This window comes from Prunus mume, linkage group LG6, assembly GCF_029339155.1.
Source record: "Prunus mume cultivar Tortuosa linkage group LG6, ASM2933915v1, whole genome shotgun sequence".
In the NCBI taxonomy this organism is placed as follows: Eukaryota; Viridiplantae; Streptophyta; class Magnoliopsida; order Rosales; family Rosaceae; genus Prunus; species Prunus mume.
In genome coordinates, this window is record NC_142703.1 from 1,249,847 (window position 1) to 1,275,128 (window position 25,282).

At 36.6% G+C, this 25,282-nt stretch overlaps 4 protein-coding genes across 6 annotated transcripts; 2 read left to right on the forward strand and 2 right to left on the reverse strand.

Moving 5' to 3' along the window:
• The first annotated feature begins 231 nt into the window (after positions 1-231).
• Positions 232-5,396, forward strand: LOC103336091 (Regulator of Vps4 activity in the MVB pathway protein). Of its 3 annotated transcripts, XM_089054499.1 has the most exons (7): positions 311-403; positions 514-587; positions 969-1,101; positions 1,257-1,360; positions 3,556-3,727; positions 3,866-4,006; positions 4,104-5,396. In XM_089054499.1, exons 2-7 carry the CDS (start codon positions 538-540, stop codon positions 5,118-5,120), a joined length of 1,617 nt encoding a protein of 538 aa, XP_088910625.1. In that variant the 5' UTR covers positions 311-403; positions 514-537; the 3' UTR covers positions 5,121-5,396. The 3 variants fall into 3 exon arrangements, with proteins under 3 accessions (XP_008237348.1, XP_088910625.1, XP_088910626.1); XM_008239126.3 differs by having other exon boundaries at positions 232-587; XM_089054500.1 differs by lacking the exons at positions 311-403; positions 514-587 and adding an exon at positions 616-635.
• A 260-nt stretch (positions 5,397-5,656) lies between these two features.
• ATPD (F-type H+-transporting ATPase subunit delta) lies at positions 5,657-6,777 on the forward strand. The gene is given in 2 exon segments (XM_008239125.2): positions 5,657-5,991; positions 5,993-6,777. Coding segments are annotated over 2 exon segments (771 nt in total). The 5' UTR covers positions 5,657-5,794; the 3' UTR covers positions 6,567-6,777.
• Positions 6,778-7,747: 970 nt separating this feature from the next.
• Positions 7,748-8,606, reverse strand: LOC103336108 (uncharacterized). The gene has a single exon (XM_008239146.2). The coding sequence runs from the start codon at positions 8,604-8,606 to the stop codon at positions 7,875-7,877; it is 732 nt and encodes a 243-aa protein (XP_008237368.2). The 3' UTR covers positions 7,748-7,874.
• Positions 8,607-14,048: 5,442 nt separating this feature from the next.
• LOC103343995 (somatic embryogenesis receptor kinase 2) lies at positions 14,049-22,137 on the reverse strand. Its single transcript, XM_008247619.3, has 11 exons — positions 21,602-22,137; positions 20,546-20,678; positions 20,376-20,447; positions 18,793-18,936; positions 17,941-18,012; positions 17,718-17,789; positions 17,523-17,635; positions 16,517-16,648; positions 16,099-16,440; positions 15,472-15,866; positions 14,049-14,609 (listed from the first exon to the last, which is right to left on the reverse strand). Exons 1-11 carry the CDS (start codon positions 21,747-21,749, stop codon positions 14,295-14,297), a joined length of 1,938 nt encoding a protein of 645 aa, XP_008245841.1. The 5' UTR covers positions 21,750-22,137; the 3' UTR covers positions 14,049-14,294.
• Positions 22,138-25,282: the final 3,145 nt, after the last annotated feature.

Sequence of the window (25,282 nt, forward strand, 5' to 3'; positions counted from 1 at the left end):
GGATCTAGCTCCAGTGAAATGACTTTTGACTACGATCAAATGATCTTATATTTGAACCTTATGGCACCTTGAAAGCGTATAAGAAAACTTTCCTCCTCTAATATTACTTGTATTTAAAAAAAAAAAAGAAGATATAAATTATAAATTTAATATCTATTAGTTTGATTAAAAAAAAAACATTTAGCAAATATTGTGAATCGTTGAAGGTAGAAGGCAACATCATCAGGAAGGAGAAGGAGCCCCTCAGCCTCAGTGTTTGGCCCCACAGCAATAAAATATAAGCACACAGACCGCCCGCGCAAACATAGAGCTACGCAGAGCCTCCTTGTCGACTAAGCAAACTTGTAAAACGACGCGTTTTGTCCGTAGCCAAAACCCTGTGTTTCTTTCTTTTACGTAGCGGGTAGTCTCTCTCGCCATCATCCATCTCCTTCTCTGTTTCTGCAACATCACCAAGAACTTATAAGAGCTACCAAAAAGAAAAAGCAAATCTTTGACTTTGTTTGGAATTAGGGATTTTGATTTTCGTCGTCAGCCATGTCGATGCTCGATTCGTTCTTCAACAAGGGCTTCAAAGCGGCCAAATGGTACCATCATTGATCACCCCAACTGTTATTTGCTCCTCTGATCTCTCAGTTGTGTTTCCGTTTCCCATTTTGTTTTTTTACTTTCTGGGTCTTTTCTGGGTTTGTGAGTTTTATGAGATCGAAAACTTTGATCGAGTTTCTATTGATGTTTGGCTGTTGAGGAAGTAGTAAATGTTGCGAATAAGTGCAGAAACCTAACTTAGTTGAGTTAATCTTAACATTGCAAGAAATGAAATAATCAGATTATAACAAATTTAGGGCCAACTGAATATTTTGAGGACATGGGTTTTGAATTATTTGTGTTCTGTTGATGTGCAATGCAAATTTGTTTTTAGTTTGGTTTCTGGTGATTTCATGTAAGTTTGTGCTTTTTGTGTGCAGCAAAACCCTGCTGAAATTGACTATTCCGCGGATAAAGTTGTTGAGGAACAGGAGAGAAATTCAGATTAAACAGATGCGCCGTGACATTGCCAAGCTTCTTGAGACTGGCCAAGAGGCTACTGCTAGGATTCGGGTAATACTACTCTTTTCCATTTATGTTTTTACTATTCAATTTTTCTATCACAAAGTATGAACTAGTTAATTTAATTAGAAAGTATCAAGAAAAATTTTACTGAGAATTTTTCTCATGATCATTTCATAATGGTGTTATTGATATTTACATTTCAGGTAGAGCATATTATTAGAGAAGAGAATATGATGGCAGCTCACGAGATTCTTGAGCTATTTTGTGAGCTTATTGCTGTCCGCCTTCCAATTATTGAATCACAAAGGTTAATCTCTAAACTGGTGATTTTCTTGTACCATGCTTCTGTTTGTTCCAATAATCTGGCATGCAATTTTTAGTTTTGATTTGTCAGAATCCTAAGCTAAAATTATGTAATATCTCAAATTCTCTCTGCAACTGCAACGTTTTCTGTACTGATAAATATTTCGTAGACAGAAAAAAACTAAGATGATCTGCAGTTCATGGGTTATAATGCATGCAGCAATTCCTGCTATCTTTTTTAATGGCTACATATGGAAAATTTTGTAAACCTTCATGCATATCCTGGTATGGTGAAAGAACAACTGTTTGTTCTTTGTTAAAAGAAAGAATATTATTTTTTCTTCATGTATGCATTACTCCGCGGACTCTTATTTTTTAAAAAGCAATTGATTCGTTGTAATTCTTCTAAACTAGTGAGGTGAAAACTCTGGTGTGTTCTAGGATGGATTTCATGGATTTAGTAGCATGCATGTATTTCTGAAATCATGAACAGATTATGATTTAGAAAAGAAAAAAATGAAATGCATTGCTGAAATGTGATTCAAGACAAATATCTCAAGTTGATATGAACTGTTGAAAATATTAATTATTCTGATTATCCTTAGTCCATGTGTACTCCTTGTTCCTTTTCCTTGTGGGGAGAGGGTGGAATGGAAAGAGAAGACCATTGTTTATATAATAAAGAATAACTCTCTATTAATCAAAATGAAAGGTTACCAGTTTTCTTTCCATGACCAACTAAACTTCTGTTAGTTGTTGTTTGCAACTTTGCAATAGATTGATGTGACTGGTTTTTCTTCACAGAAACACCAGAAACACTTCAAGCTTCTCGGGACACTCCTCTTTAGACCAAGACAAAAGTGCACATTCACAAACACACACATAGTTTTGGGACAATGACATCCATGGATGCAGAGAAAAAATGATTAAGAGAAAATAATAGATAAGAAAAAGAGACTAGAAATATAACAAGTGATTGGCATATATACATTCTTACATACAAGGACGTGAGACTTAGAATACAAGTCAGAACATTTTTGTTAAAGCAGGACTTCATTCTTTTTTTACTTAATCAGACATTCTGTGGCTTGATCTGCAAAGCTTGAAATTTCCGGTGTAAAACTTAACATTTTAGTAATTGGCTAAGCTTGTACACCAGTCTCTTTTTTCCAATGGTGGAGAAATAAGACTACTGCAGTTTATATTAAAATAGATATGAGATGCTTCAGCTGTTAAAGGAGGGACTGAAATATTTAGGAATCAATCATTTAGTTGACTTGTTTGGAGCCCTGTGAAATAGATATTCATGAAAGAGAAAGGCCCACTTTTGCAATTCAATAGAATACGTGCTTTCTAGTTTCACTACTGCACTTTCTCTCTTTTAGGATGTTCCTGCTTTCTAGTTTCAGACATAGTTAATTTGGTTACTGAAATGTCTCGGGAGAGAAAACAAAGGAAAAAAGAAAGGTTGAGAACTTGTGATTGGTGTATCTTCTTCTGGAACATTAGCACTTCAGCTAAGTTGGACAGTTATATTAGGTTTGTACTTCGCTTCCAAATTCTTGCAATTAAAAAATCTAATACCATTTTCTATTGATACTTGAAACTAACTAGAGCTTGTCATAGGAAAATTGCAATTGAGTCACAAAACCCATTAAATGCTAGTGGCGAGCATGGTCTCTGTTCTCCACCCAGTTGTTGAGTCTGGTGGTTCTGGAATAGGGAGTACAGTAGTATCAGTTTTAGGAATTTTTTATGGGTTTCACTTTACTCTATCCTTGATGGATCATGCTTTTACAAACCGTTGTGGGTGTGGCAACGGAGATGGCATGCCATGTATTTGTACTGCCCTTATCCTCATGTATCATGGGGAAATTTCATTAACTCACATGGCACTGCCGCATATGCCGCTAAGTTACTTTATGTGGTAGCTTGTGAAATACTTTGTACCTCTTGCATCACTTAGCTTATCATCTTTGTTAGTTTATTATCTTTGATTTTCTCATCTTTCCACTCAACCTTTGTTTTTGTAAAATTAAATGTCGTCATATTTCTAGGTCTGCTATTTGATTTACTTAGTTGGCATTTAAGTTTCTTGAAATTTTGACACAGAAAGTTAGTATGCTAAGTTTTGTAGTTACGTATAGGTTAAAATTCACCCAGTCCTTAAAAACTTAATAACTAAATTTTTTGATACAGGGAATGTCCTCTAGACTTAAAAGAAGCAATATCCAGTGTGTGTTTTGCTGCGCCAAGATGTGCTGATCTGTCTGAGTTGCTACAAGTTCAAATGCTATTTGCTTCAAAATATGGGAAAGAATTTGTATCAGCTGCAACAGAACTAATTCCAGATTGTGGTGTCAATCGCCAGGTTTTATGAACTTTCTTTTTGTAGTGCAATCCTTTTCCCCCCATGATATTCATCTTTTAGTGCACTAGAATTGTAACGCTATTATTCAAGCTATTTAGGTTCCTACTTTGTGTTTGTGACTCTGGATTTTAACTGCAGTTGATAGAACTGCTATCTGTTCGTGCTCCTTCGCCTGAGAAAAAACTGAAGCTACTGAAAGAAATTGCCGAAGAGCATGAGCTGGATTGGGATCCTGCTGCATCTGAAGCTGAAATTTTCAAACCACATGAAGATTTATTGGTAAACATAATACTCGGACTCATTTTCTTTTGTCCTTTTTCCCTTTTCCTTTTTCCTTTTTCACCTGTCTGCTATAAATCTGTCCTCTCTTTGTCAGAATGGTCCAACACAGTTTGTCAGTGGGTCTAAACTGCCCCTCCCCAAAGAAAAACATGACGAACCATCGCACTGCGCCCCGGATCAATCTCAGAAAGAACAGTCTGATTCTGATGATGGTTTGGACTCATTAGACTTTCCTGAAGTGCCTACGGTATCACTACGACCAATTGCGAATCCAGCCTCAGCACCTGCGATGCCTCCACCTTTACCAACTCCGCCACACCCTGAAGTTGATCATGGATTGTCAAAAGATTCTGGGGCCATTGAAAATCCGTCTGAAGAGTTATCCTTTGAGTCTGAAGAAGCGATGCAAGCAAGATCAGTGGCTAACAAACACGAACAGTCTCATGTTTCAGTTGGTGGTGTGGAAGATAAACAGTTCTTGCCATTTATTTCTCCCCCATCACTTTCGTCTGCATCATTTTCTACAAGACGAAGCAATCCACCACCCTCTCTTTCAAGAACAAGAAGTGACGCCAATGTGGATTTTCAGGATGTGTTAGCTGCTGCTCAGGCTGCTGCAGACTCTGCAGAACGTGCAGCAGCAGCAGCACGCTCAGCAGCTAGTCTTGCACAAGTTAGAATCAACGAGCTTACCAAGAAAAACAGTGAAGAAGTCCCTGAAAATAGCTGTGAAAACCCATTTCACGAAGACATTCCTAGCGAGTCAGATACTAGAGAAAAACCAGATTTTGATCATGCTATCCGCAATGGTGATTCTGATGGTGTTATACATTCTTTGGGACTGCATCAAGTCCATGAATATGGCCATGGAGCTAAGGTATCAGATCTTAATTCTGTCACTATGGAGCCACTTAATGCGGATTTGGATTCCTCACTTCCCAATGATCATGCTTTTGAACATGAGCCTGTTCGACATCAGCCTCAGAGATTGAGTTCAATGGAAGATGATCCATACTTCTCATACCCAAACTTATTTACATCACAAAACTCAAATGCCGGATCCGGTGCTCAGTCTTCTACAGATGACTCTTTTCCTTCGCATGGACGCTGAGTTGGAATATTTATCCTATGACGCCTCTACTCAATTTTATTTTCCCATTGCTGGTAAAGTGGATATGTTTATACTATCGTAGAACATAGAACTTGTGTTATATGGTGTCTTCGGTTATTTGTATAGTATAACACTTGATATGTAAGTTCAATGGCTGAGTTTGTGCTTTTGCTTCTGTTGTTGGGAAGTTCGTCGTGTGTAATGTTGGTGAGCATTTGGGATGGATGGCAATGTACCAATCACTTTGCTGCTGGAAATAAATATTTTTTTCAGGCATTTCTTCGAGTTTCACAGCTTCGTGTTTCGTTTTTTCTCGTGCCACAATCCATGCAATACATTAAGTATCACCACCGCCACTAATTTACAAACGGTGAAGGAAGACTTTCTTCTATAAAATATAAAAAATATACCTTATCCTATGAAACCCATCCACGCGTCAAATCCATTATCTCCTTAAGATATCAGTGGCTACTAACACTCAAACAAGGATAAAAACCCATCAAATCTCCACCGTCCACCCCTCTTCCCTCTTTCACCATCCCAACCGTCAACCCCTTCCTCCTCCATATCAATCAATCCCCAAAACCTCCAAACAACCACTTCCTTTCAATTCCACAAACTCTCTCTTCCCATCATCAAACCAAGAGTGAGAAAGAGAGCCACCCAATTGACCAATGGCCGCCCTCCAACACACCCCAATCTCTCTTCAATCCCAAACCCCATCATCCCCACCACAACTCTCCTCCACCCTCACCCCCAGAACCTCCACCCTCTCCTTCTCCTTCTCCTCCACCTTCACCCCCATCCCCCTCAAGCTCTCCTCCTCCGCCGCAGCCGTCGTCACCCTCCGCCGTAACGGTGGCGGAGCCCTGCGCCAGAATGAACGCCTCCGCGGCCGCCAGCTACGCCACGGCGTTGGCAGACGTCGCCAAATCCAACAACACCCTCGAAACCACCGCCGGCGACGTGGAGAAGATCGACAAGTTCTTCGGCGAGCCGTCAGTCTTCGACTTCTTCATCAACCCCACCATCGACCTCGACAAGAAGCGCAAGGTCCTCGACGAAATCGCCAAGTCCTCCACCCTCCAGCCCCACACCGTAAATTTCCTCAACATCCTCGTCGACGCCAAGCGAATCGACCTCATAAAGGACATCATAAAGGAGTTCGAGGTGGTTTACAACAAAATCACGGACACAGAGCTTGCCATCGTGACCTCGGTGGTGAAGCTGGAGTCGCAGCACCTGGCGCAGATAGCGAAGCAGGTGCAGAAGCTGACCGGGGCGAAGAACGTGAGGATCAAGACGGAGATTGATCCAAGCTTGGTGGCTGGGTTCACTGTGAGATATGGCAACTCTGGGTCGAAGCTTATCGATTTGAGCGTGAAGAAGCAGCTTGAGGAGATTGCTGCGGAGCTTGATTTGGGTGATATTAAGCTCAATTTATAACTGCACATTTTGCCCTTTTGATTTCTTCTTATTTTATTTTGATTTTTTTTTTTGGTTTGGTGTAATGTGTAAAACCATGGTTGAATATATAATGTATGTTTTCTTGTTGGGGAAATTTTACTCCTCTTTGTGGTTTTGGAATTACAAATGATGGAGGCAATTTTGAATGTTCATTTTTTTTATGCTTAATGAATGTTTATATTTTCTTTAAGTAATTGTTTTTTTTATAATTATTTTTAAATTAATTCACGCGATGTGATATTATTAGATATGTGAGTTCTACACGTGCGGTATGTGACCAACTAAACCTATTTAATCAGGGTCAATTCGAACTTGGGTTGTGTTCAACCTTCTCTATTTTGTTTTAACCTAATTTTGCAATTAAAAGAAGAAAAAAAAAAATTAGAAAGGAGGCCTTTGGCAAGAAGATGAGATTCTGGAGGTTTCACCATCCATGGTGGAAATCTCTTTAAATAGGAGGCAGGTCGTCCATGACAAAGGGCAAAGCTTGAACATTCATTTCCAAGCAAGGATAACCTTGGTTTTGAGCTCTCTTAGGGGCTCTATGCAAAATGAACAATTTGTCTAATCAAAAGCAACCTCCAACCAAATAGGAAGGAAAGTTAAGCTCAGCACAACAAGTTGAGACAGTTACACTACCAAAACTAGAACATAAAAAGTTACAAACTAGGGGGCAAGGGAGCCCATCGGAATTCAGGACGTGAACCAAAGACGGAGGCTTTCCAGTTCCACCGCTCGAGCACCAATCGTGGCCGCCACATGAGCGAGGTGATTCACAATATGCCTTGTCTCCGCAAGAGGGTAAATGATCCGTATTCTATTTCCCAAACGAACTTTAACACCCTCACACAAGTTATCAGTTTCCATTACAACCTTGTTAAATCTTTTGAGCTTAGCCAAAGCCAGGGCATGGATGGAACTGACAGGATTGTTGAGGGAAAATTGTAAGGAAAAATCTCCCAACACAATTTCACCCATATTCGAAGAGTAGAGTTTTATTGTTTTAAGTTCGACTCACTCGAGACGGATGATTAATCTTCTAATTACAATAAATTACTAAAACTAGAGTTATCGAACAAGAAAACTTAACCAGGACAAAAAAACTTAACAAGGAGATTTTTTTTAAAAAAAAAGAACTTTGAGCCCAACCAAAAGGCTGATTAAAATTCAAGATAACTATTAAGAGTTATCCAAAAAAGTATCTCATTGCTCATTGATTATCAGATCCTTTATTTGCTTAATCTTCCATTACAACATGATATAATATCTAGCAACTAAACTCAAAAATTAATGAGCAGGAGGCATTGGATATCGACACAAAGGACACAAGTTACTCGTCTCCAACCACTGAACAATACAATCTCCATGGTAAAGATGCAAGCAAGGCAAGCGAGTAACTTCAGCACCACCCTCAAAGTCCTCCATGCAAATGGTGCACGCCATCTGTCTGGTATTTTCTTCCAAGCCATCAAGCCTCAGCTTCTCCAATTGCTCAATGATCGATTTATCTGCAGGGATAGGCTTGGGCTCATATGTTTGAGTGGATTCCATGGTAACCCTATCAAGAACCTCCTCGGTTGTTTGACTGTCGTCGCCGATAGTGATTATGCGCAAAGTCGCATCATTTATGCCCACAACAATGGGTAGCATGGTGTTGGTCTTGTCCGATGAATATTTTTCGACAAGGACACGAAATATGTTTTCGATAAGAGCTGGATGTTCATGCTCGGGGACAAGCATGCTGGAGAGAATGTCAACCACGAGGGATGTAGTACTAGAAGATTTTAGCATGGTACGAGGGACCTTGATGGTTTCTTGAGTTATAAGTACGAGGTTTCTTGGTGAATATGGAACCACTATTGGAACATCATGATCATCTTCTTGAGGGCACCAAGCTCTTATGGTTGACTTGTAGAGTTTGAATACGATGTGAAGAACGTCAGGTGGAAGATGGGATTGGTTGATGTCAGGTTTTGTTCTTTGCCAAACGAGGGTGTCAAAGTACCTAACGATGGACATGGTAACTAGAGATTATAAATGGGATGGGAAAAGACGAGAGAGACCAAGAATGTCGAAAATGGGATTTTGGTAATGCATATATATAGACTACGTAGTCCTAATCCGAGGGGTACAAGGAGAAGTATTAGTAAATATTTACAGATATACCCAATCCAAATGGGCTCTTGAAAATCTAAACCCAATCCAAAGCTTGAAATCCAACTTCGACCAGGAAACAATTCCAGCGGTTGCTTGCCGCCCTATTTCTTTTGATTTTGTGAGAGTGATTTAGGGTTTCTGTATTTTGAAGATAAATTTAAATTTATTCAGATTATTACAAGGGAAGAAGCACCCCCAGATTTTATAGACGGAACCGTTTAGATTTTTAAAAAGACTACTGGTGTTATAAAATCGTCATAGGGTATTTAATATGCTTATAAAATAAAAAGCGTGGGGTTAATTTTAAGGATTACGATGAAATGCGTTCTTTATTTTCCCTTTTTTCATATAACCAAACATAATAAAATACTAGTTTCTAGTCTTTTCTTTTCCCTTCTTTAGTTGAAAGCGAACCTCAAACACATACCTCTTTTTGTTGAGTTATTAAGTTTATGCATACTTGGAAAGCAAGTTATAGTTTTTCACTAAGATTATAGATTTTGGAATGCTGACAAAGGGAAAAAGTAACCGCCATCGCTCCGCAAGATCATATTGAGAGTTTGAACTCTTCGTGATTCATTGTCAATGGACTTTACCTACTGTTGTTTTAATTTCCACACTTACTCTTTCCCCTTGTTTTTTTTTTTAATTTAAAATATTTCCCTTTCTATGTGAATATCTTCTCTTATGGATGCCTTTCTTCTTTTTTTTCTTATAAAATATTTTTGTTATTTACCTTCTTATGTGCGTACTGATGTTCTGAATTCATATTTTATAGAGGCCTGTGCAAATATCGCTCGAGTAGATACTTGAGGGACATAAAAACCACGTCTTCTTTTCTTCTGGAGTTTTATCTCATGTTTCATTTGGAGTTTTATGTCATGTTTCATTTGAGAATGTTCCTTCAAATGCTTCCATTTTGTCATTAAGTGGCTCTTAGCAAGCTCAATGCTTCAAATACTTGCAGATTAATATATCGGAGAGCTTATTTAGTTGGGTGATCCCTTAAATAAGCTTAATTGAGGGATACCCCTGTAGGACCCATCCCGTATTGTATTTCAATTTTCCTTCAAAGCTGTTAATACGATTTTGTAGAGTATAATTGGATGTATTAACAATTTCTGATTTGTCTTTATTTATTTTTAAAATTATTAATATTATTTTTACAAGGATGATCTATGAATGAATATTAGAAAAATAGACTCTTCGGATTCTTGAAATAAAATTCTTAATGGGCTCCAAATGGTGTCTCTCAAATAAATTTATTTGAAGAACCCTCAAATTATTAAGGGGTCGTTTGTTACACAGGCTTGGCTTGACCTGGCTTAGACTAAATTTAGTACCATATTGGTTTCATCTAATCCTAGTCTTAGATGAGATTGCTAATACTGGGCCCACCAAAAACACTTCCTTAGGAGGGGACTACTAAACCCTATGGAAAGGGAGGATTAACTATCTCATGCTCACCAATGTATAAAATGCATATATTATATTATAATACTAATAACATATATTACTATTATTAATAATATTATTATACTAAACTTACATACACATATACTATAATATACATATATACACGTATATACACACATATGTATATATGTATATATATACATATATTATTATTATAATATACCCATATACACATACATATTAATATTATAATAATAGCATACATGTATATATGTAATATATTATATTATATATTATAATACATACATACGTATATATACATATATGTGTATATACATTATACCCATGTATGTATTATAATATACATATACACGCATACATACACATATATGTTATATATGTATAATGGGGGCGGATCCGTGGCACTACGTTTTTTACACAAGTTTTGACACAATTTTTGGGCAATTAGATTACTCCACTTTCAATGGTTGAGATTAAATATTATATGGCAAGTAGTTTTAGTTTTTTATTTTCTCTCTCATAAAAATAAAAGGAAATTTTTCTCTCTCCAACCTTTTTGCTAGAAGACGTAATCTCTCCTGCCTCTTTAATCTCAAATATTTATTAGGGTCTAATAAATAAACAATCTCACCAAAAACTAAATACCCAAACCACAATCCCACTTCTCACGCCTCTCTCTCTTTCCTTTGATTGAATCGGCAAATGAAAATGATATGAAACCAGTAAGGTTTGCCTATAGCTTTGATCAATGAAGTATTTCATTGAATAAATTCTCTGATAACAGTTAGTTCTTCCACCTCTTAGACATTAAAATAAAAAGTGAAAGGAAGAAATTTGGGAGGAAAATGAAAATGATATGAAACCAGAATGCAAATATTAATTAAGAAGCTGGTTTGGGGAGAGAGAGAGAGAGAGAGAGAGAGAGAGAGAGGCGTCAATTCTCTGTAGAAGAAAGAGAGAGAATTAATTAATTAAAGATAATTAATGAGAAGAGAGAGAATGAATTCTTAATTAATATGGTATCAGGATTTTAATCCCAATGTATAAATATTAATTAAAGAGAAAAATATTATTTTGCCATGTCATATTTAATCTCAACCATTAAAAGTGGAGTAATCTAATGGCCCAAAAATTGTGTCAAAACTTGTGTCAAAAATATGGTGCCACGGATCCGCCCCCATGTATAATATATGTGTGTATATATATATATATATTATATTATAATATACATATATACACACCCACACACACACACACATATATATATATACATATATAATATTATTATAATATACATATATACATGTACATACACATATATGTCATATATACATATATATATTATATGTATGTATATATACATATATATAGATAGTTTTGAAAAAAATAAAATATATATAGTCCTAGTCCAAGCATATAGCAAACACAGGATAAGTGTTATCCAACTTAGACCAAGCCAAGCGAAGTCAAGACAGTCCCTAAGCACAGTCCATGCTAAAACGAGTATAACAAACGAGCGCTAAGAGTCGTGTAGAATTGAAGGAATGTCATCATTTATTTTATTTTTATATTTGGAGGTATGCAAAGTTAAAACAAAAATGATCGTATAATAAAATGAGAGATCCATGCATAATTCTTTTTTGGTAAAGCCTAATCCAGATAGAGCTCCCGAGAGACATAAGTCCCAACCAAAGCCTAGCACAAAAGCACCATAGTCGTTAGTGCCTTCAGGCAGGGGTGGATCCACATAAGGGCAAGAGGGGTCCATTGACCCATGCAAGCTTGAAATTCACCATTGGAGGCGAAGATGTTGACCCTTGCAAATTGCCCCTAAACTGCTTGATGAAATGCTCTAGAAGGCACAGCAAACAAGCACAGCAGGCAGATTACCTTACTTTCATTTATTTTTATATTACTCAATTTACTTAAGTTTACAATATAAATAAGGAAGTGCCCCCAATTTGGATTCAAATAAAAATACTAGAAAATCAAATTCCCACCAAATCAAAATATGAAAAATCGGTTTTAGTGCAAAATACGATTTAGGCTAAAAATGATGGCTCATTAAGTCAATATATACTTCATAATAAAATCCCATAAAATCAAGTTTTTTATTTTATGTGTAAGGAATAAAAGCTGCCAAAAATTATCTTGAGAAAATGATTATTTTGAAAAATCATTTTTCATACTTGGCCAATATTTTTACTTAAAACAATTTTTCATGTATGATATGAATGCATGAATGGACTTAAAGTCAATCTAAGTAAAAAGCCTTAAGTGTTCAATCCACAAAGAGTTTTACAATAATAATCGAACTCTTACGTATTGAAGAAATATTTGATTGAATAAGCTTCCCCTAAGACAGTACTCATAAGGGTCCAAAGTTTGAGAGCTAGAACCCAAAAGAAATGCAGATAAAGCCCCAAATCAAAACTACGACGGACCTAAAAAATGACGTAAAAGCCCTAAAATGATAAGGATTGCGCTAAGATATGCTAGTTCTTATGTCGAATAAGACGAGAGCCTTGAAAGGTGAAGAGGATTGCACTAATTTTTTGGTTTATTATCACATTCTTGGAGATATTTCTGGTGTATTGCAATGTGTGCCTATTTTTTGAAGTTGATGCAGTTATCTTTGATAATGAACATGAATATTTTGTATGGTTTTATCTATTAACTATGAATTATAGTATTATCGTTTTATTTCAATGGGCCTATTTTGTATATATTTTATTTATTTATAACCTTTTACACTTTGACCCTCGAAATGAAATTTTTTGAATCCGCCACTGCCTCCAGAAATACAGGAGCGGCACACCACTTAGCCAAAGTTGAGAAGGAGAACCTGCCACCACATAAAAACACACTACAAGAAGGCCAATACCCACAGATCTGCCACAAAAACCAATAAATCTTCACCAAACAGAAAAAACAAAAGCATAAAAACATCCGCACGATAAACAACAACTCCACCAAAATGGGGCCCGCCAATGCACCAAAATGAACACAAAATCTACCAACATGGAAGGGTCGACAGAGTGGAATCTAACGTTGAAATCAAGAACCCAAAATTTGCCCCGACAACATATAACTAATTTACTATTAAGATGAAAACATGTTGAACTAGGGACAATTGAGTCAACATTAGTTTGTGATTAAGCTAGCAATTTTCTCTTAGTTCTTAATATAATGGTATTTCTTTTCCCAATAATATAAGAGGTCATAAATTCAAATCCTCCCGGGAAAAAAAAATAATAATAATTGAAGAATTTTTTCACATTGTTTTGAAGGATATGAAGATTTTTCGAAGGAAAACAAACAATTTTAAGGCCAGTCTTTACCACCACATCAGTTCCTTGAATCTCCCATGATTACTGGTTCCCCACCAATAATCAACCACACACTACGGCCACTCAGCCAGTAGAACTGCAGAAAGCCACTACCGCCAGTAGCACCACCAACAATACATGCTACCACCAAAAGCGTTGTCATCGTTTGTATGATTTTATAAAAGTCCATAAAAGTCTGAAGTGAATACACCCGTACTTTTATAAAGATCCTGATTAAATACCCCTGAATCCTAAGAAAGGTAGGCTATACTGAAAATGCTCTCACAAATTCATTCCATAAATCACATTCTCTGGGTAATTCCTTCTGCCTGCAGGCTCATTCAATTGAAATTTCAATAGCATAACCTCTAGTAGACCTCAAGATGACACTTGGGGTGAAAATTTAACTTGCCTACATGAATGAGCAAACTAGGAAACTGTTCTCTAACTGCAGGATTTGATTTCATTCAAAGATGAGGCCTCCCATGAATAAACAGACGAGGCAAAAAAAATTGACCTAGCATATACATGCAGGGCATAAAAGATTAAAACTGCCACAGCTTCTTATATATAAAATTATGGCTTTGTCAAACTGCCGCAGATGATACAAATTGCACCTTAGTAAAGCAACTCATATGCACAAGTGTAACGAATAAAATGCAGAATGGACTTACAAGATACATTAATCAGGATATGGTCATTAAACAAAAAATATATATAGTTAAAAAATTAAGTTGAAAATAATTCCCCCCCCCTTTCTTTTCTCACTTCTACCATGCCAAGGTCACCTTGGACCAGATAATTCAACTGCATGCAAATTTTCTGTTGAGTCAACAATCCAATCGGAATTTGGGTGAGGAGCTAACTCCACTTCCTGGCGGAGTACTTCGACCTTTTGCCACTCATCCCATCGCTCTGCTAAGCCATCACCTTCAAGCATTCTCACCACTTCTGACATCTTAGGCCGGTCCATTGGAGAACCTTGTGTGCAGAGCAGTGCAACTTGAATTAGCTGCTCTACCTCAGCTTCTACATAATTGTTCTGGAGATCAGGATCAACCAGCATTTCTAGCTTTTTCTCTTTGAGTAGTCCTTTAACCTGGAAAAGCACTCAGCTGTATGAGATCTTGTAGACATTACACATCTCAGTTTCCTAACAATCCAGAGAAACCTCAGGCACTAGATTATTGATAATTGCTCCCTTAAATCTAAAGACAGGAGTTAAACAAGGCAAGTATCTACATAGGGGAAAAACAACCAAATATCACAGCAGCAACCAAATATCAGAGATTCTCTATACAAGATGTCCCATCTTTAAGATAAGATGTGCTGAGAAAACCTCACTTGTACTCTATTTTATTCAACTTTGATCCCATTTATTGACGTCATGTATGTTTACACACACACACACACACATATAAAAAATATGAGGAAAACAATCCAAACTGCAGTTCTCAAGAGTTTCTTGACTTCATCCAAATATATAATGAGGACAAGACGAATAAACAATTTTTTTGCCCTAGCAAAGCTTCAGGTCCAGGAACGTAAAATATATATACATGTAAAAAGGTGATTTCGAGGGAGGGGGGAAGAGGAACCTACCCAGTAAGTAAAAAAAAATCCGAACAGAATCTTCACCTAGTAATTCACATTTGTGTTGTCTCAACATCTATATTTTGTTGGTATACAGAAGCAAAGTTGATGAGCATTCCTACCCTACCTCAGAAGGTTGATACTCTCAATAACCCTGACCTTCATTCTAAGGTTGGATATCAAAATAAAGAAAGAGCTATTGGTTTCTAGGGATTACTTCAGGGATACAACATTGAGAGTAAAAAGGTACAATGCGACTTCATAGCTAGAGTCCAAGAGATTGTTCACTGGTGGCATTAACTAATAAAAAATAATGATAGAAGTAAAACAAATCCACGAACATGAATAATAATGGAACAGATGCATACCCAATCAAGCAACATCACATCATCATCATTGGCAAGCCGAGCAAGATCAAAAGCCCTCTGACCAGTAATAAGCTCCAGAAGCATGATGCCGTAACCGAAAACATCAGTTTTCTCAGAAGACTTCCCAGTAGACAGGTACTCTGGAGCTATATGTCCAATTGTGCCACGTACGGCAGTAGTGACATGGGTGTCTTTGTAGTCCATAAGTTTAGCCAACCCAAAGTCTCCAACCACAGCCTCAAACTCCTCATCCAGCAAAATGTTTGCAGCTTTCACATCACGGTGGATAATCTTCGGGTCACAATGATCGTGCAAATAAGAAAGACCCCTTGCAGATCCCAATGCAATTCGCTTCCGAGTTGGCCAATCAAGAGGTGGTTGGGATGGTGGGCGTTCTAGAAAAAAGCATAAATTCAGGCATGAATAAAGGACTGGACACAGAAAATTCATTCCTTTTGTAAATTTGCGAAGTTGAACATATCATGGAAGAAATGTACACTAAGGAAGCTATAAGGAAATAGCAAACAGGGTTAGACCTTGAAAGCACAAATTGAATGAGATAAAGTAAGCTTCTGAAGCAATAAAGTATTCATCCTAAAAGTGTATCAAAATGTGTTGAAGCTCTACCTCTTAAACATGAGGCAACACTGCCATTAGCCATATAAGGATAAACAAGTAAACGCTCAGTTGGTGTCATACAGAACCCACGTAACCGAAGAAGATTTCGATGCACGGCCATGCTGATCATCTCTACTTCTGTTTGAAACTGCAACTCCCCACCAGGGGTGCGCTCTTCTTTCAGTCTTTTCACAGCGACCAGTGAACCATCTGCTAGTCGCCCTTTATAGACCTTACCAAACCCACCTCTCCCCAGAATGTTTTTGTTGCTAAAACTATCTGTTGCAACTTGTAATTCTCGCAAAGAAAACCTCTTAAGCTGCCCAAGATGTACTTCAGGATCCTCCTCAGCTGCAAAGAGATGTAGATAATATTTTAAACAAACAATTACGCTGAAACTGACCCATATTTGAGTTGAATTACTAACCAGGTACATCAAAGAAAAATTCTTGCGGCTTTCTCCGTCGCCACCATGCAAATGCAATTGCAGGGGCAGCAAATAGTAAAGCAGCACCAGCAGCAACTCCACCAGCGATAGCCCCAGTGGCACTATTCCCTCCTGTATTGTGAAGAAAATAAAGATTAGATACCACATACTCAAAGTTTTAAAGCCAATAAAAAGTATACTTGCCAACACTTCCAACTTTCTTTTTCTTTTTCTGATAAGAAACATAATTTCATTATAGCTAAATACAACTACAAAGACTGCAAAACAAAGCTAGGCAATAAAGATACATGGCAGCAGACCTTAAAAAAACTAGTATACAGCAGAATTCCAAAAATACAATAAAGGTTGAAAAGAACTATCCTAAATTCTGAAGATACTGACGCCCAAAGAGAACCCCAAAAACGAACTCTATCACATAGAAGATCCACCAGCTCATCCCTTTCTCCCAAAAAATTTCTTCCATTCCTCTCCATCCATACCACCCAAAAGATTGCCATGACAGCACATCTCCCAAACACCATGCCCATCAAAAACTTGGAAGTGCACCAAAAAAACCTTGCCAACACTTCATCAAATTTAAGTTTCATAAGGATAATGCAGTTCATCATACTCTAGAAGAGTGAAACTACGAACTAAAATGAAGAAACCTGCCTACCAAATTTAACATATATTTATCTTTGCAGATAAAGGATGCAATAAAGCTCACTGTAGTTCACTATTGAGTTGTAACCAGGGAAAAATATCGAGAGAAAAAAAAAAGGTACAGCAAAAGAAAAAGAAAAGACTGTCTGTATTGGCTGAGTAATCAATAAAAGTACAACTACTACATAAATAACACTTCCCAAAGACAATAGAGAAGCTATGAACTTAAGTATCATAACCAAGATGTGAAACCATAGGAGTCCAGGACCATGGAGGAAGATGTGCTAGATATAACCATCACCTAAAACCCTGGAGGTTTAATAGAAATAAGAAGATCAATCACCTGGTGTTGAAATTGGGGGTGGTGGGACAAAAGGTGGGGGAGGCGAAAATGGAGGAGATCCTGGGCAGGGGCGACCAGTTACTGGGCCACATAGATTCAAGTTGTTAGCAAAACTGCAAATGACAGAGAACACTTCAGCATATCATCAACATGAGAGTCAGAAAATGCAAGAGAATTTCGACATTAACAAGAAACCTTATGGGAGTGAATAAAGAGAAGGAGCCATTGTCCGGAACTTCTCCAGAGAGCTGATTATTTGACAGATCCCTACATTTAGAAATACAACGTCAGAGCATATAATTCTTGCAATGAACAAATACTACACATGAGACATGAGCGTGAGAGAGAGAGAGAGAGAGAGAGAGAGAGAGAGAGAGAGAGAGAGAGGGAGATATTGAAATAAAAAATTTGCACTCACAGTACTTGAAGTGAGGAGATATTAGTCAATGACATAGGGATCGGACCCACCAAGCTGTTGTTGTTAAGTCGGCTATCCTTACAGAAAAGTTTTCAAGAAAATAGATGTTAACATCGACAATCAATCAAATAATATTACTCATTTGAATTATTAGAAAACAACAATATTATAGACTATATATGCTTAGTCTGTTAGAAAAGCACGAGCAAAATGTTTTATACATATTTCTTCTTTGGAATGAAATGTTTGACACGTGTGTAATATAATTACAATGATATTATAAAGCCACTTGATTTTATATGTGTGTCATGTTGACAACACAAAAATACTGAACTTAGTCTCCTTTGGGTCATCAATATTGCTGTGGTTTTGGAAGTTCAAGGAGGGCAGCCTATATTTTATTGATTTTACTTTTATATCAAATATATGTACAGACTTCTACAATTGCAGAGTTTCTTTTCAAATATCTACCAATGAAGTGAATGGAACTTTTACTTTATGAATATAATATGTAGCTTTTCAAATCCTTTACAATCTTAAACATGAAGCAGCAAATTTCTTATATGTTTGTTACATACTTGAATAGTCAAAGTACTATGACATAGAGTCTTTTCCTTTCTTCCATTTCCCAAAATCAAAAAATATGGTAAGCTTATAAAATAAATTTGTGTTTTTTTATGCAAATAAATACTTCTTTCAATCTTGTTTTCTTTCCTCTTAGTCTCAGTAGTTCATGAATATATGCTCTCTTTGTTAGGCCCTCATGTTTTAGAAAACTAGCCAAATATCACAGGGCATGCGTGTCAAGAATGTGGACATTAAAGAAACAAGGAAAAAGACAAGTATACCCACAGGAATCGCAGTTTTGACAGCTTGCCCAAGGTGTCTGGGATTTGACCCGCAAAACTATTCAAATAAAGATCCAAGCTCACCAAGCTGGTTAGGTTCCCCAGTTCACTAGGAATTGGTCCACTTATGTTATTACTGTAGAGTTCCCTGTCATTTAAGGGGGAAAAAAATTTAATAGATAGCTCTGGAAAAGTTTGCAATAATATCAGATGACTCGGGGAAAATCATAAGACACTGGTAGATCTCATTTTAAGAATACAAATCAGCATGGACATATTTAACATCAAAACTTTAAGTTACCACACTTTTTGGGAAAATCTAGTTTATGACCTGAAAGCAGTATGTCTAAGTAAAGATAACAGTGTAGATAATATTGATAAGTGAATTCCTGATAATTTGATATGCACCAAACACTTTATTCGGGATTTGGGCGTGCAAAAGGTGTCATTACATTATGTTTTTCCAAATGAATATCTCAGCAAATGGCCAAAAGAAGAACATGCCAGATGAAACATATGGTTCCAAAATGAATGCCACTGTTGGGCATAAATAAAAGTGTGCAAAACTTTTCCATTGTAACAATTTAACAATTTTTTTCATTCAGCTTCTGATAGACTATTCGGGTTCTGGACCAGAAGCAACCAAAAAAGCCAGTTAACATATTTCAGGAACACTGAACGAAAGTCAGATGACATTTTGAGAACATTCCCACAAATACATATGATACACTTAAAAATTGTGAACTGAAAAAAACTGGACTAATTCAAAGGAAAAATCTCTACAATGAGCCACATCTCATTGTTCACAAATGGTGTTCTACCAGACCGGTGGCTACATATAACTTCCAAAGCTTGACATACAACACCATAAACAGAGAACCTTCTTACAGAAGATTGCTACAAAAAGTAGTCTCTCAACAAAATTCCAATTAATAAGTAGATTACGTTTAGGGTTGATCTATACTGATTCCAACTTGATTAAAGAAGGTTATATATATTTTTATCTATTCATGCAATCTAAACTCTAAACCCTAAAGTAGGCCCCAACCCACCACCTACCTCATAGACAAAAGGGTCTGCTACCTGCCACTAATACTTCTTGTATTTCATAACCTTAAGTCCTTTCCTTCAACTAGATACCAGTATTTCTAAGTTCCAACAAAACCGGCAAAATAGATACACAGTGTAGACTAAGTTCTTTAAACCTATCTAAGTGCTTTAGTTACATTATACGAACTAATTATTTCTTCCAGGAATTTAATGTATCTGCCATCATGTTCCTCATACTATCCTACCTCAAATGTTGTTTTCTAACATACCTGAAAACCACAACTTTAATGTTCATAGTATTTGTGTTTCAGTTAAGTATCCCACACCAACCTGATATTACTCACTTGAGCCATAGCCCAGGCAATGCCTTGGTACTAAGCTGCTAAATATATTTCTTTCATATGCATAACAATCAAATGACTATGCATGAAAAAAAAAATGAAAAAAAAAAGCAACCAGAGTAACTCCATTAGGACTAACAACACTTAGAAAAGAATGATAGCCAACAGCACAGAATCGAAGCACAAAGTAACTTACAAATATTGTAAATTCTTAAGAAGGCCGAGCTGTGGAACAAGTTGACCCGACAAGAGTGCATTTCCGAGATCACTGGAATTAAACACAAAACAAAGCATTGTCAATTGAATTCTTCCCGAGAGGAGTAACACAAGAGCATATTCTTTGTAGATGTCAGAGAGACAACATACACTCTTATGACACTATTTTCATTGTTGCATGTGACATGAAACCATGTACAAGGGTTGACAAGGGTAGGATCCCAACTTTGCAGGACATTGTTAGGGTCCTCCAAGTTGGTCCTTAGACTATGCAAAGCATCACCTGTTTGAAAAAAAAATGAAAAAAGGTAAAGCAATTAGTTGCTTGCTATATAAACGATTAACACACTTGACATAGCATATCAGACAACGATGTTTGAAGTTTGCAAAGCACGCTTCTCTAGAATTTCCAGAAACAGATACAAAACCATTATGCAGGAAGGCCAGATTGCATAAGAACTTAAATCAGCACATATGATGCTTAAAAACCATTGTGCTTTTGCGTTTGTGGAATTTGGCAGACTTGATTTACAAAGAAAATAAAATAAAGCCCATTAATCTCGTGCTTCCACAATTGTTCACAAGCAAAAACAAATGGTGGATGTCAGGCTTTCAATCATAAAGTTATGTGGGTTCAACATGACTATAGTAGAGATGATTTTAAAATAAGAAGGCCAATAGAAAGAAACTATTACAATCAAAGTCTTATTGACTCATAACTTTTGACAAATAAATAGAGGTCTATCCAACCAACACACATCATAAAGTCATATTCAGAGAACCAAATAATGGCACTTAATATTAAGTACCGGTTGAGTTATAGCAACCAAAACACCAATAGAAGCCATAAAATTGTACAATTCATCACGGCTTTGTCACACCAAAGTTCAGCTTCCATTTCATTAAATTTAATAGCTTTGTAAACAAATCAAAAGCATAAAAAACTCCAATATTCAAGATTCATAAATGTCTTTCAATACTCAGTACAAGGTAAGTAGGTTTAAATGAGGATACCAAATTCCATTAACCCATAAATCTTTACAACAAAAGTTAACAGAACCCCATTTCCAGAAATTCATGAAACCAGTAAACAAAAATATAATTTTCAAAAAAGACAAAAAAGAAAGCGAAGGGAAAAGGAAAAGAGAATGAAGAAACAAAAATCAACCGAAGTGAGCTAGCTCAAGAAAGCAAACAACTACATACCTTCCATATTAGCAAGCACCATTGTCATCCATAGTGGATGAGCCACTAAGATCAACCAGAGACAAAGTGAATTCCCTACCTTGCTCTCCATCTCACTTGCTTTTTCAAGTCTCAGATCCAAATGGTATCTTACACCCAAACACACCATCACAGAAAACCCACAACCACCCCCCAAAACCCAACTCAGATTACCAAAATCCCAGCTCAGAAATCTCACCCTAACAAACCCACCATTACCCACTTCCCAAAATCCAAAATTTCACCCACTCAACCAAAACCAAAATCAAAAATTGTTTTTTTTATAAATAAGAAAGCCTGATCTCACCAGCTAAAAGAACACATTTAAAAAAAACACCTACAAATTTTCAACCATTTTATTCTCTTTCTCTGCTCCCCTTTTCGCCAAACTTACCCTTTTGCTCACCCTCACTTTCTCTCTCTGTGTCTGAGCACTTGCGTGGGATCCTTAATAGTTATATCTCTTGCAGTTTCTAATTTGTTTTTAATTTTTTTAATTTTCGCTTTTTTCGAGTGAGGCGTGCGCGCACAGAGAGAGAAGAGTGAGAGAGTGGAGTGAGAGTGCAAAAAGGAGAGAGAGGGGTGCCCGAACGGTGCTGACCGCTGCCCGGACGCAGTCAAAACGCCTTGGCGCTACAACGTGGAAAGGGACGTGACCCTGGGCAGCCCCGTTTTCAGTCAAATCCTGGGCTTGAGTACGTGGGGGCCCACACCATTAGACACCTCAGATTCGGTCCAACTTCTTCCCCTTCCACTTTATATTTTAATTAAACAATTAAATAACTTAATAATTGTTTATTCTATTTTTTATAAAAATTAATGAATAATAATAATAATAAAAAATCCAAACTACAACATCCAGCATTCCATTTTGTGGGTCCCAATCTTGGAGTCTCCTGATAATGAAGCCAAGTAGTAAAGTAGTTTACAAACATAATTTTATTTGATTACGACACTGCCTTTTATTTTTATTTTTATTTTTATTTTTATTTTTATTTTCTCCTGGATTTTAGTTTTCTGTACACTTTTGTATTGTGTGTATGCACATTGGATTTATTATGCTCTACGCCTCTTTGTGCAAAAAGCAGTGGCTATCTTGATTTTAACATACCAAAGATAAAAGTATAAATTGGCTTTCAACGATAAAACAAATAGTATGAGGAAAATAAGACAGTCAAACGAATTGCATGCGAACCATATTCTTTCTCATTGGTTTTGATCACTTTTGACCATGTTTATCCCAAAAGTATTGCTTTAGAAATAATTAAGCAGGATAAAACTTTAGCTCATAGTCCACTCACATAGGCTTTTGTTTGGTAGGTAAGATAAGTAGAAGGATTGGATTAGCTTAATTCAATACTAAGTTTGGTGCTAAAAGAATGGATGCGGATAGGATAAAAGGTAATCCCACTGTAATCTCGTTATGTGCATTTTTGTAGGATGACTTATCATACTAAGAAAGTGGGATACATAATCCACTCCTCCAACCCCTTGACTTTGGACTCAATACCGAGAGCTGCAACACAAACCCGGGGCACTAGTGCTAATGAAAGATGCTTATCATTTTCAATCCAATGTAATCTATTGCAATCTAATCCTTCATCTTAATCCAATCTAATCCTGGTCACCAAAAATGATGAGTTTATGTTGAATGATATCGGCTTAAAAAATAGTTTTGATAGGAATGTAAAGAGATAAGGATGGGAAGAAAAGATGAAAATAGTTTGGGTTGGAGTATGACTTTTAATAGAGAGAATGAATGAGTATGCTATCAATTACCTCTTAATTAATTTAATTTTTGATATTAGGCCCCATTTGGTGGCCGAGTTGGACTGTGCTAGCTTAGGTTGTACTGGACTTTAATAAGTCGTTTGCACATTTAAGTTGGGCAGACTACACTAGACTTAAGTCCAGTTCGTTGTTTGGTACAAGTGGGGGCTCTTATGCATCGGACTTCAAAATTATTTTATATTAAAATTAATTTTAATGTTTATTAGATTTTTTTAAATATCATAAATAACTAATTTTAAAAAAACATCCACACAAAATTAAAAATAAGATACATCCATAAAAAAAATAGTCCAAAACTTCACAAAACTAATAATAAACACATAATTCAAATGATCACCAAATACTTATGTTGATGTTGAAAAATAAGGAAATAGGTGAAGAGCCAATAACGTATTTGTGGAATTTGGTAAGATGTTGAAAAATAAGGACATAGGTGAAGAACCAAAAATGTATTTGTGGAATTCAAACCTCTCTTCACATTAAACTTGAATACTGAATACAACTTAAATAGCAAACTAACAAAGCAACTAAGCTAAATAATAGAAATAACTACTGCACAACTAAACGAGGACATTCAGTCACTAACCATGACTTTATGACATCTTGGACTCTCTTATTAACTAGCAACTAGACAACCAAGTCCCTAAAGAATAGGACTTCCACAACTTAACCAGATAAACATAAACATAATAAATAGAATAATAAATATTCTTAACAACCTCCCTTAAACTGAGTGTTATGCAGACAATCAGTGTAAAGGTAAAACTTCAATTCTTCAACCTTCAGGGGCAACGAGCAACATCCTTCAAAGAACTAACTCCCAACATATTTCTCATTTTCACGTACATAGACAACTTGAGAGGCTTGGTAAAAATATCAGCAATTTGGTCCTCACTTTTACAATAAATAAAATCAATAACATCATCCTTAGGACATACTTCATATGATGATTTCACCTTCATATGAAACATGTCCAAAACTTCTTTAACATACTTCTTTTGTGAGATAAAAATTCCGGCAGGGGATTGATTCACTTCAATGCCAAAAATTAATGCGTTAACCCAAGGTTTAACATGTCAAACTTAGTCATCATGGAATTTTTAAACTCATCAAACGTAGCCTTATCACTCTATGTGTAGATCAAATCATCAACATATAAACATACAATAAAAATCTTTCCACTTTTTCCAACTTTAATACAGGGAGTATGTTCATATGGACACTTGTGCGGTTGCTCAACATACACTTCTTCTTCCAACTCCCTATGTAAAAATGCTGACTTTACATCCAATTGAAAAATTGGCCACGAGTTTTGGGCAGCCATGGAAAGAACAAGCCGAATTGTATCCATCCTTGCAACTAGCACAAACACCTCCGTCTAGTCAACACCAAACTCAGGCTTGTAGACCTTTGCCACCAAACGAGCCTTGTGCTTGTCAATCTCACCCTTCTCATTTAGCTTGGTTTTAAAAATCCATTTCACTTCAATCTTTTTCTATGCAGTTGGAAGGTCTGTCATAACCCATGTGTCATTTTTCTAAATGGCCCTGATTTCTGCCTTCATGGCTTTTTCTAAAGGTTGAAAAGAACTATCCTAAATTCTGAAGATACTGACGCCCAAAGAGAACCCCAAAAACGAACTCTATCACATAGAAGATCCACCAGCTCATCCCTTTCTCCCAAAAAATTTCTTCCATTCCTCTCCATCCATACCACCCAAAAGATTGCCATGACAGCACATCTCCCAAACACCATGCCCATCAAAAACTTGGAAGTGCACCAAAAAAACCTTGCCAACACTTCATCAAATTTAAGTTTCATAAGGATAATGCAGTTCATCATACTCTAGAAGAGTGAAACTACGAACTAAAA

Coding starts and splice junctions, on each gene's coding strand:
- LOC103336091 (XM_008239126.3), top strand. CDS start 538: ATGTCGATGCTCGATTCGTTCTTCAACAAGGGCTTCAAAGCGGCCAAA. Junction 588..968: donor GGCTTCAAAGCGGCCAAATG/GTACCATCATTG, acceptor TTTTGTGTGCAG/CAAAACCCTGCTGAAATTGA. Junction 1,361..3,555: donor CCAATTATTGAATCACAAAG/GTTAATCTCTAA, acceptor TTTTTGATACAG/GGAATGTCCTCTAGACTTAA.
- LOC103343995 (XM_008247619.3), bottom strand. CDS start 21,749: ATGGTGTGTTTGGGTGTAAGATACCATTTGGATCTGAGACTTGAAAAA. Junction 16,649..17,522: donor ACCCCCAATTTCAACACCAG/GTGATTGATCTT, acceptor TTCACAATACAG/GAGGGAATAGTGCCACTGGG. Junction 16,441..16,516: donor ATTTTTCTTTGATGTACCTG/GTTAGTAATTCA, acceptor ATCTCTTTGCAG/CTGAGGAGGATCCTGAAGTA.
- LOC103336108 (XM_008239146.2), bottom strand. CDS start 8,606: ATGTCCATCGTTAGGTACTTTGACACCCTCGTTTGGCAAAGAACAAAA.